Here is a 12,389-nt window from a genome sequence, read left to right as displayed (position 1 = left end):
GCAAGAAACAAAACCTCTGCAGTGTATTTAAGAAATTATCTTGATTTCCAAGGTGATGGAATAATATGCCTGGTATGAGAAAAGTCAACATTGYATACATTGCTAGTGAGTAAATTATAGAAACAAAAGTTCTATTTCCTGTTTAATTGAAAAAAAAATTCTCAGGAATGAATTTCTGTTTCTTTCAACTACATAGTAATTTCACAAGTCTAATAATTGGGGTTTCGTTTTTTAGACAAATAGGGACACTGGGTGCACTAGCCTATGACTAGGGAATAAAGATGTCCCAAACATCCTCATCAAACTTGCTATAATCTCTTGTGTCAGCCAATATTACACCCCCAAAGTCATACCCCCAAAGTGTACACCCACCAAGTTGTTGACCTACATAAACCAGATTGTTTGCCCACTTGTGGATATGGCTAAACAAAGCAGCAGCGCTTTGGAGCCAGATTATGTCTGTTCTAGCACTGAAAGACACTTTTCATACACCAGAAGAGAGGCATCCATACTTTGCCTGGAGCAGGAAGAACCTGAGAAACAGCTGGCTTTGTTATCCGTACTGGAGCAGAATACCGCTGAGAGATCATGGCATTTTATCCCTCAAGACATTTTACTGCTCCACCTATATGAGATCAGACAGATAGGATTTCCGTCTGCAATTTCTCCTTCTTCCTACTTCTGTTGCTAAGGTTACAGAAAGAATGCTCAGAAAGTGATGCTTTGATTTATTTAAAGAATTTAGTAGGAAATTGTGAAGAATTATGCAGCTTGCTACAAATGCATGAAACAAACCTCCAGTAACTAKGTCACATCACTCTAACTTTTGTTAAATGTTGTGCCACTAAAAGATCTGGGGAATATGTTTGCTATTCTTCTTTTTTTTTATCCTTGCTATTCACACTGCAATTTGCTGCACACTCTCCATGATATCCTATTGCCAATTTTGTTTTCTAGAAATAAATTCACTGTTTTATTACTGATGGCATGTGAACATCTAGACATGCTGCACATGAATCCACGCCAGAGTTATAGAAGAAAGAGAAAACAAAGACACTGTTCATTTCCATTTGTTATTTCTCTTGTGTGTATGAAATACTACAGCTCTTAAAAATTTCATCAGTATTTTCTTCAGCATTTGAAAGCATTTAACTGACATTTTTGGAAGAACAAATGCATATTTTACAAATGGAATTTTCTTAACTCCAATCCCCCTTTTGACACAAATTTTGAGCATTGGCCCCGTTTATTATTCTCTTTGAAAAGTCTGTATAACTCATACAATCACAATGAAGCCAGATCATTGACTTCCACATAAATACTAAATTTACASAGAGTCAAAGGAAGTGCCTGACCAMATCTGAAACAATGTACCCATCTGTTTACAYGCCAAGTTGTTGCTGTTTTGGGATAACAGATAATTGACTTTCCCATTTTAAAGAAACTTGAAAGATTTGGAGAGGCACGAAGCAATCCATCAATGTCAGYAGAATTCCTACAGCTTTGAAAATCTATCCCTGAGGACTGGTGCTATCCAAAGTGGAATTGTGTCGCTTAGTGTGACAACTTTCTACTTACCCAAATTCCTCTGCACTAACAACCTGGTAATGTATTCACCCTCACTCCCTGCTCCAACCAGCTATGCACAATTTGCTGAGTGCTGGTAAATTAGCAAAGGCTGTTTGCTTTGCATGGGTAGAAAAGAACATAATCTTCTGCTTTTTGCATGACCAAATTGATGGAAGTCTCCTCTCTCAAGGACACTCCACGTGAACATGGTGAAAAGGGTCAGAATCAGAAAGGAAGTGCCTGGGAAAGGAGAGACCTTCCCAGCCTTTACAGCCCCACACACTAATACTCAGTTTTCACAAGCTGAATCTAATTTCAGCAACCCCCTGCAAGCAAGGGCTGAGGCATGTAGGACCAAAATAATTAATTCAGAAAGCACAAGCTCTGTTGACTCTGTTCAYAGCTCTTTTCAGTCATGAGTTCAGCCATTCTGGAATATGCTTTAGGAAGCTGGAGATGAAGGATATAGAAAAGTAAAATATTATCATTAAGAAAATTCAAAGGCAGATTCTGTTAAATTCTGAAGTCCCTGTCTCCTTCTTTCCCATAAAAATTCATTATCATCAATATGTTAAACTAAATGACTTGTGTGCCAACATAGCTTGTGGAAATGAACTCAGGATTACAATGGAGTTCTCTTATTTAGGAGTGGGGGAACTAGTTTTTAATTTCTTTCGTTCCCCATCCTTTCCTTCCAAGCTTAAAGGAAATAGATAATGAATCTTTCCTGCAGCCTTTTCTCTTTTCAGCTATACCTGAGTTATTAGGAGAACCATCACWTCCTGAGTTTAGATTGAAAATATTGGAAACGTTGACAGACTTATAGCTACATTTGTTATAGAGTTGGCAATGTGTTCAGTCCAGCTGAATACTGCAGCAAGAYCCAGTAAAAGTGTTAAGATGACCTTGATACAAGTAAGCAATTACTATATTCAAAACAAAAAGGCACATAAGGCRTTTGCCTAGCTCACCATTTTGCAACAGAAAGTCTGAAAGAAAACAAGACAGTGATATTTCAGTCTGCTGGCTGGCTAGAAAGTGTGACATCACTGGTGAAAAACTCAGCTGGACAAGCAGAAAATAGTGAGYAAATTAATTATTATCCCAGATACTGTTTCTAATTGTAGGTGACGTAGTGTTTGGCATAATTTAGCAAGAACAGAGAATTAGGATATTTCATGTGTGATCTGTGTTGCYTTCCAGACCAATCCACTTTCTGGCTCTCCTTTATAAGTATTAAAAATTACCAGTTTAATACTGGATTTAGCAGTAATTTCCAAACATTTTAGTTTGAYTTAGGATGTCGCATGAGGAGAAAGTTCAAATAATTTCCCTAGGATCATATGAAGAGGAAACATTTTTTTTTTCTTTGACTTGAAAAAAAAAAGTATATTTGACCTGTCTGAAAATACATTACATTCTCCACCCCCAAAGTGACAAGATATTATTCTAAATAAAGTCTTGAAAATTGGGAATGAAAACATTTTAAAATAACAATAACAACCTTGGTAAAAGAAAAAAGTAAGTTAAAATACAGCAAGACAATTCTGTACAACTTAACCTTCAATTACTATATCAGCTATATCATTTAACACAAAATTTTAGCTCTCTTGCAACAAAAATATGACAGGTAAACATTCTGCCACATGGAAAAGCAAAAGATATATCCACAACGGTTTCAGTGCAGCAGCACAGTTTCTGCCTCTTACAAGACTCTTCCTCCCAAGCATCCTTGACCTCCATTGTAACTTTCAAGCTTCTAAACATGAAAATAAAAACATGACATTTRACTTAATGTAGTAAATGAATACAAAAACAAGCACATCAATGGCTGGACTGTCTTAAGTCAAACATCTTCCTATGGTGCTCAGAACTGACTGGGAAAGAGAATTGGACTCARTGATCCTTGTGGATCCCTTCCCACTCAGGATAYTCCATGATTCTGTGTGTGTGATGCCCAGAAAGCACAAGGGACCCAGAGCAAACAATGGCAATTCCCTATTTTCCCCACGTTCCAGTAATCTCTTCAGARACTCCCTTTGTGTTTAACAACCCGTGACAAATTTGTATTCTATGAATTTGCCTAATTCYATAAATTTTGACGTCCGCAACGTTCATTGTCAATGAGCTCCAGAGCTTTTGCAGTTTAATGATGTGCAGGAGAGAGAAATCACACGGGACATTTGTTTAATCCTCTGGAATGTTACAGAAACACCAGAGACATGAACACCACATATTCCAACAGAGACTTCTGGAACTGAGCTACACTGGCCTAAAGTCAGCAAGACAAATGGGTTAYAGCTACAACAGACATGGCCCAAAGCAACATCAGAGAGGGTCTGAAACAGCTGAAAATCTGATGCAGCGCCACTTTCAACTGTAAAACTATCCTTTTTAGTCAAAGTTYTTTAGCCATGGAAATCCCAGGTGTATATTAGGTTACCAAAGTTTAATCAAAGATTGTGAAAAATATTTGCAAGCCTACAGGAAGAGCCCAGATTTTCTCTCCTTCTCTTGAGTGAGTCATACACCAAAAACCACACATACACTAAAAATCACATGCTATTGTAATTATTAACTGTGAACAAGGAATAATTATACCTCCCTAAAAGTTAGACTGAATATAACTTCTGTTATGAAAAAGATTTTGCAAGTAGACCTGGCAAGTTTCAGCTATGCAATTAAATAATTAAAGTGTATTTCTTGACTTAGAACTTTAAATGATCCTTAACCAAAATTTAATGTTTCYCTTATTTCAGTCAAGGGCTAAATATTATTTAAGCTCAACAACATAGTCTAGAATCTGTCCCTAAAATGAAGCCACATCAGCAAGCAGGTATCAAAAATAAAACTGATTGTTGCTTCAGGTTTTTTAGTTGTTTGGGGTTTTTTTTTTTCACAGGTAAATACAGATTTCAGAGCAGAAGCACTGTTCTTTCACTCTCTAAAGAATCAGCTAAATCATGCAACAAATTTATGCTCTGCAAAGCTTCATTCTGCCTCACTTCTATATCAAATGTTTCAAGGGAAACCTAAAATCTGGTTAAACCTTTGTCCTGATTATTCATTACTTTGATATTTCATAATCTGCATTAAGATGTGATTGTGCATTAAGAAAAAAATTCTGTCCAGGTGGTGGGATCAATAGAATCCCTGATATTATTAAATTGAATGACTATTCAAGAAATGCTGCCTGTGGAATTGTGCTGTTGAGCATCACTGACAGGGGAGGAAGATAGAAATACTATTTAAGCTAAATATTTGAACTATAAATTTAAAAGCTGAACAAGCAGACAACTTTACATAGGTAGATTAAAGGCTGTTGATTAAAGGATCTAAAAATTGCAACTCAGAAAACAGATTTTAGAAGGAAAGGGGGACACGCTCTGAGCTTGGGATGAGGAAAAAGAACAGAAATATTCATTTAACTGTGATCATAAGGATTTTTTCCTTAAATACAGAATATAGTTGTCAGTAACTTGGAGGTTTCAAAATACTGTGTAATTAATACTGTTCTTTCCAAATCCTTCAGATGCAACTGGCATGAAGGGATTGGGATGGAAAGAAAAGGAAAAAAAAAAAAAACCCAGAAGAAAAACAGGAACAAAACATAGGCAGGCTTGGCCAAACTGACAACTCACTACGAGACAATGACACTTCAGTTTAAGGCTTCTTTTGCACATGGACAAGTTTTTCTACTTTTAATACAGTGCATTAGAGGAGTAATCACAGAATTGCCTTATCATTTGTCCAGCTGAGGGAAATTTAATCTCAACCATTTATTTTCTTCCTTGCTCAGACTTGCAATGGGGACACAGCAACGGGCATGCTGACACTGCTGTCAGTAGCTGAGAGTAATTGCTCTCAAATCCCAAGGGCTGTAAAACTCAATCCCTTCTGTTGTTTTTGCCAGTCAGAATCAGACATCTTCACTTCCATGASTGACTGGGACTGATAAGGGAGAAGCTTTCTTTTGGGCAGAAACTCTGGGTCAAAATGCAAAATCCAGAAGASTGTTATCAGTAGGAAATTCACCAGTGTTGTTCCGATAGGGGTAAGACGCTTTTCAGGTACAAACTACTGAGGCTGCTAAAATTTACATTTCAAACAACATCTAGAGAAAGTAAAAAAAGGAGAGAAAAAAGAAAGAAGGGTGAATTCAGTTGGCAACAACTCTATTTTAGTTAAAAGCAGTACACAGCAGGAGATATCAGTGACATCCACAGGAATAAACGAATCACTTCACTACAGAAAAAAAAAATTGCACGGATATAGCCACAATTTTCTATGCTTGCTAGTATTATGTTAGGTGGGGTGGAGAAAATAAGATRAAGTTGAGTTTGGTTTGATTTAGCATGCTCAGCATGCTGGTTTTTGCTCCGAACTGAATCTTCTTCTGTCGTATAGTTGCAATCATTCATTCTGCTGTAAGACTTCATATGAAAAATTATGCTTTCCTCACATTTTTGCTGGTGCAAAGCAATAAAACTTTACTGCACTCAGCTCAAGCTTGACTATGATTTAATCTATTATTTTATTGCTGGATTTATTTTTGATATTTGAAGYTTGTGAAAGACTATTGTTTTGATGTAGTATCTCTATACAATGGCAAAAAAATTTGAAAGCAATTCATATGATCTAAAGTTATTTTGCAAAGTTCTTCACCTTCTGCTCATGCCWGTGCAAGCTATATATCAGAGACTTCTCCACTTCAATTTTTCTGTGTTTTGCTTGTCAGTGATTTTACCCTGCACTGGGGTGACTGCAGTCACAAGGAAGATTTGTGATAGATACCAAAGCTATATATCTAGAGGGAGAAACTTTTCTTTATGGAGCTTCWCATAGCCAAAAACATAGGAAATCACTTGAAAAATKATGCMCATTTTAAACTATGAAAAAATTRCGATGTAACATTTGTGCAATGCAYAATTGTMTATTAATACATTAATTGCATATTAYTGCATTATTAARTGTTTTCCAGTGCTCARTACCTGCATAAGCAAGTACTGTGGCAAAACAGGAATTTGTGGATCCCTCAATGGTGAATTCTGGAGAACCAGCATCCATACCAGATGCCTTTCAGCGATCAGCTTTTTAAGTAAATGCAAAAAACGAACAAGCAAAAAGAACCTCTGATACCTGCCTTCATTATCTGCTTGGCTACATGGCTTAGGGGATTAACAGAACAAATGGTCACATCATCACCATAAACCCGAATTTATTTTAACAATATTTACACTAATCTATTTAATAAAAGTGAGTTATTATAAAGCATACTTTTATTTTACAAGAGTATATGAAGAAAGATAGTACATTTGTTTTATTTTTCTCCTTGCTTGAAAGAAAACATGCCAAACTGGACATGTTCATGAAGATGTATTTTCACACTCACTGCTTTTACAAGGACTTACACTGTTTGCAGCAACAAATTCCATCTGACACGTTGCATTTCCTGGGCTCTATTTATCATAAGTAAAAGGCACTTCTAAATGTCCTGAGCACAATAAACAAAAGTAGTAGATTACATAAGAAAAAAATCAAAACAACCTTGACTCTCAAAACAGGAGAGAAGAATCCCAAGAAAGATGGGAGAAGCAAGAATTACAAAAAGGAAAGCTAGACTCAAAATTATGAGATTGTGAAATTCCAGAAATTTGAGAAACAAACTCTCCAGAAAGAAGAATTCTGACAGGTTCAAAGTTATTCCAGGTAGAAGGCTTTAATGTTTGGCTTTGTGACCTGTGAGAAGAAATATGGCTGAGCCAYGGGTGCTCATATTTTCAATGGAGCCTCTCAAACTCATTTGTTACAAAGCCAAGAAGCCAAATTGTTTCAATGCATCAACAGAATTCTGTCTTTTGGGGGTTACCCCTTACAGTTGGTTTAGACTGCTGACAATACATTTCTTTATCTTTCCCAAGGCTATCTGTTTTGGGGATTTCTCTCAGAACATTTGTGCCCATCTCTATAAGATGGGACCTCACTCTTGACAACACTCTCATCTGTCTTCAGAGCTTTCTCTCTCTCTCTGTAGGTATTTTATACAATGGGAATGAAAACATATCAAGTCTGTTATGGAATATGACCCTCTGCATTTGAGCTCCAAACTACCAATTGCAAATAAAGCAGATGGGACTAAACCCCACCCTTGGGAAGCTTTTTGGATTTGCAACATTAGCACACTGTAATACCCCTACTAAAGCAAGAAAACAGGAATACTTTCAAGATAGTCATTCTGTTGAACTAAGTGTTTCTGATTTAAAAAATCAATCCATTGATTTTACCCCATAATTTACAGTTAGTTATCAGGTCTCCTATGTGGCTTACAGCAAAAACTTGTTCTTCATGTCCTTTGCTTTTCTTTTGGCACCATCCATCTTTGTGGGGTTGTGCCACCACAACACTGCACCTGCAGACAATATTCCTATTCTCCAGAAACAATGGGACTTGGAGGTCTTAGCTTTTTCTTCCCAAGGCCCCTGCTCTTTTTTGAAGGTCCAGCACATCAAATGGCCAAAGCCACTGCTTYTGCTAGTCTCTGCAATTCAGTTAAAGAGCATTTCAAGAGAACGTCTTTCCTTTAAAAAAGCACATGAATGTGTATATAATTTTGCACGAGTCCTTTCCTAAAGCACAGTGCCAAACAAATGCAGGAGACAAAACTGAGATGTGAAGAGAGACACCTGGGGTCCCACCKGGGTGGCTGCACTGCTTTTTGGACTAGAAAGGATGCACCCTAAAGAAAATCTCACCATTATCATCCTTCCTATGCATAGGAGGAGGTCCTGATTACTGGAGAGATTTCACAAAGCAATCTACAATGCACTTTCAGGAAGAGCTTTAAAAGATCTGCACTTCATGCTCCCAGTCAAGCTGATTCAGAGTAGTTTTAAACAGCTTACAGAAATTCCTGCCTACTGCCTTCCCTTTTGTCCTTGGCTGGTTTTATTTTTTCTTTGTTTTGAATTTATTTTCCTATTTAATTTTTAAATTCTATTTGTTTATTTATTTTTGTTTTGGTTTTGCTGTTTTCTAGTTTTTGTTTTATTATGGATTATTTCGCAGGGAGGGGTAGGAGTGAGAGAGGGAGTAAAGGCTGTTTGGTTTGGGTTTCTGAACCTGGAGAGAAAGTAAATTCACCATTATAAAGAAGGACAGAAAATAATATCAAGTGAAAACATGTTCATCACTGTCAGTCTTCATATTTAAAGATGTCTCCTTTTGCATGCTAAGCCTACAAAATACCTTAGAGAGAAACTATAAAAGAGGGATGCTGTCATCCTGTAGCATCACTAAATACAAGTGGCAGGTTAYACTCATTCTCTGGATTTTCTTCAGCAAGCACTGCAGTGTACACAGAGCAAGGATTTAAAATAATCAATAAGCTCTCCAACACAGCTGATAAGCTCCCAAGCTGCAGAAGACTGCACTGTACAGATTCTTTCTCCGTGGGTATCTGTTGTACACCCTACCTCCTCTATAAGGCCAGGCATCAAGGGTTTTTATGTGAGATGCCTCTGTGTTGTAGTAGGGATTTTCAATGGAATCCAATAACGTGTAAAACCACAACTCAGTTATCTTATTGTGCTGAAAAGRCCTCAGAAAAAGAGGCTTGAAACAGAACACAAAACCTGAATTCAATAAACTTTTCAGGTAAAGACTCTGTAAATCCATTAATCTATCAGGAAAGATGCTCCTGGAAAAATACCATTCTATGTATATCCATTTGCAAGCATTCATTTTTTTCCCCTATTTTCTAAACATAAGTGTTAGAGGGGGAGCTCTGACCATTTTACTTCCTAAGAGGTTGGAATCCAGCTGAATGGAGACACTGCTTAGGTATCTATGGGTAAGCCATGGAAAGATCAGCCAGCAAAACCTCCCTGTTCCTGAGACAGCTTGCACTTTACCTCCAATAATAAATACAAATAACTAGAAGCAAGATTCTTTGGTGTTGTGCCCCAATGAATTGCTGCAAGTATGGGCAGATAGGGATTGCAAAAGGCAAAAAAGGAAGTTATAAAATCAAGATGAAATTCAAAACTACAATTTACCAACCAGTGACTTTCATGTTTGTACAAGAGGAAATGTAATTAGTGCTGCTCAAAATGGGAAGCTTAAAAACAACAAACACAAAACACACCTCTCAGAAAGCACTGGCTTTTTTACTCATGCAGTAGAGATGCCATTGTCTCTGCAGATGGATTTTATATTGCACTGCTTTTTTTATTGTGTAATATAACAACGCAAAATCTGAAAGCTGCTCTTTTCTCCTCTGAGATTGAGCTGCTCAGAACTGAGAAAAACCAACAACCACTGTTGTTTTGGAAGCAGATTATAATGACTGAAGATGTTAAGTGTAACTTATTCCAAGCTGCATTTTATTGAAAAACAGGATGTAGATTTTATTAATAACAACCTCCCAACCCCAGTACTTACAAAACCCCAACAACAGAACAAAAAAACTAGGACAGAGACCTATTGGGCAGTTAAACAAGAAATTAAAATTGAATGACATCATAAAACAGAGGGAGAATGACCTAAGACTACACACAGATGGAACTGCCCCATCTTATTGTCTGGAAGACCAAAAATCAAATAATGTGCAATTTTTTTTCAATGACCAATCTGAATATTCTTCCAATTTCTCATTTCTCTCTTCTCCTTTTTGCCTGGATATCACTCTCCATAAAGATTAGACAAAGTCTTGTGAATTGAGGTGTTTACACCAGCTTCAAAAAATAATTCTCATAATATTCTATTTTAACACTACTTCCTTTTCCAGTTCTCCAGCAAGAGCTGCTAAAACATGGGACTTCCCTTAACTGTTTTACGGCAAAGCAGACATCCTCAAGAGACTATTTTCAAAAGTGWAAGAACAGGCTCCAGCTCAGGACAACAGAAAACTTCAGCTTCCCTGTGCTGACAGGTTCACAAAGACCAGAGGTACTCTTCCCCATCAGTGTCTGAATACACCAAAGGAAAAGTTCTAATTTTTTACTTATCCACAGTCAAAGACAATAAAATGAATTAAAAACATAGATGGAATGAAAGTCTACCTCAATCTGCGTGGTGTTGTCGTGTCCCTCTTCAAGCAGCAGGTCCGTGAAACCACCTGGCTCCGAGGAATCCTGCCCCATGCTGGCTCTGTTGGTGTCCACGGATTTGAGGGACTCTGAGTGCCTCCTCCACCTGTGGCTGTTTACATATGAATCCACCTGCACATGTTCCTCCACWCGAGGGAAGCTCTGAACAACTTCATAAAACACACCTGTTTGACAAGAAAAAGAAAAGCAAAGCGATGTAGTAAGTGAACAGAGCACTGGTTTGCTAATCATGAYTGGAAACCTACAAAAATTTTAAAAAGGTTTTCTACAACTCCATAAAATACCCATTCGTATCCCTGATAAAGTTTCTATGGCAACGTAAGAGTTTAAAAGATCTGTTCTACTTTTGCAAAATTCGCGAATTTGGACTAAGTTTGCAGACTCCTCCAAACATCCTAAATGTTTCATTTTTCAGCTTGTTTTCTGTCTGGGAAAAGCTTTCCCTGTAACTTTTGTAACCTTAATACATGTCTACCCATAGCTGACACTTCAAAATAGAATTAGTCTAAAAAAATATTTTAATCACCTAAAAAAAAAACAAATGTAGAAGAGACAGAGAAACACTTGTGCAGACTTAAGTTTTTCCTACTGATTTTATGTCGAAAGAGCTTGGAAGCCATGGTGAAAGGCAAATAAACATTATGAAAGATGTGAAATTCTCATTAACAGCTGTTCCAGTGCAAAAATAAAGCTGTCCTGCTGTATAAGAGATAAATATGAATGATGTGTGAAGTCTGCAGACACCCACTACATCTTCTGCAAAGGGTGAGCAGTTGAGTGGAGTGTTTAACATATTCCTTTTGGATGTTTTCATGCTCATTTGCAACTTTTTCATCCTAGTAAAACTATCAGCAAAACAAACCTATAAAACTATCACCAGACAGAACAATTAATTCTTCAGAAGTTTCTGTTTTGCCCAATAAAATATCCATCAAAGTATTTTTCTGTTATTTTATTTGTGCTAACACCATCAAGAGAGGGTGAAGAAAGYTTGCATATTTTGCACTAAAAATCAGATGTGCTTTCCATACCATCTTTGTGTCTGAAAGGAGAAGTAGAGGGGGGCTCTGTGCTTTTGATGCGCCAGGAAGAAGGCGATCTGGTTCAAAAACCAGAAAAATAGAAYTCTCCAAAGATATGGCAAAGTAAAGGAGAATAATGATTGGATAGACTGGTAAATAATTATCTGCAGAAATATATTCATTGTTTTTTTTAACAGAAGCTTCTGAACAAAAGATGGCACTACTTCCAAGCTCCTTAATAAGCATCGTGTGTGCTGCTTAAGCACAGAAGAGAYGGGAAAATAGAAAACTACCTATTAAAGGTTTAAATGAGTGAGATTTTCCTGCATCACAGCAGGAACAGGTATAGGAGCCAGGGGGTATAAGAAAATTTTTCAGACATTGCTTTAGGCAGATTAGAAAGTTACAATACAGAAACAATATCTAATGCACTTTGGGCTTTAAGTGGTTCAATTTTTCTGTCAAACTCCCTCAAATCTACTGCTTATTTCCCTAGCTATTTGATCAATCTCAACCAAAATGAAATTCATGTGTGTCCTCCTGCTGCCGCCCAGACTGTGGCACTGAGACACCGCGGCACCTCCTGCAAGCCCTGGGCAGCATCGCACACCTGCAGACGGGACCCAGGACACAGCACATCAGACACATCTGCATGACCCCTTCCCTTCCCTTCCCTTCCCTTCCCTTCCCT

General features: G+C 37.4%; 1 protein-coding gene across 1 annotated transcript in view; it reads right to left on the bottom strand.

The window, feature by feature from the left end:
• Positions 1-12,389, bottom strand: part of PLXDC2 (plexin domain containing 2) — a 241,017-nt gene that overhangs the window by 119,954 nt on the left and 108,674 nt on the right. The window contains exon 2 of the mRNA XM_057383620.1: positions 10,629-10,840. Coding sequence (XP_057239603.1) covers positions 10,629-10,840 — 212 coding nt within the window. The remainder of the gene's footprint in view (positions 1-10,628; positions 10,841-12,389) is intronic.

This window comes from Malurus melanocephalus, unplaced genomic scaffold (assembly GCF_030028575.1).
Source record: "Malurus melanocephalus ecotype Western Australia unplaced genomic scaffold, MMel_1.1 scaffold_14, whole genome shotgun sequence".
Taxonomy (NCBI): Eukaryota; Metazoa; Chordata; class Aves; order Passeriformes; family Maluridae; genus Malurus; species Malurus melanocephalus.
This window is presented reverse-complemented; position numbering and strand designations above follow the sequence as displayed.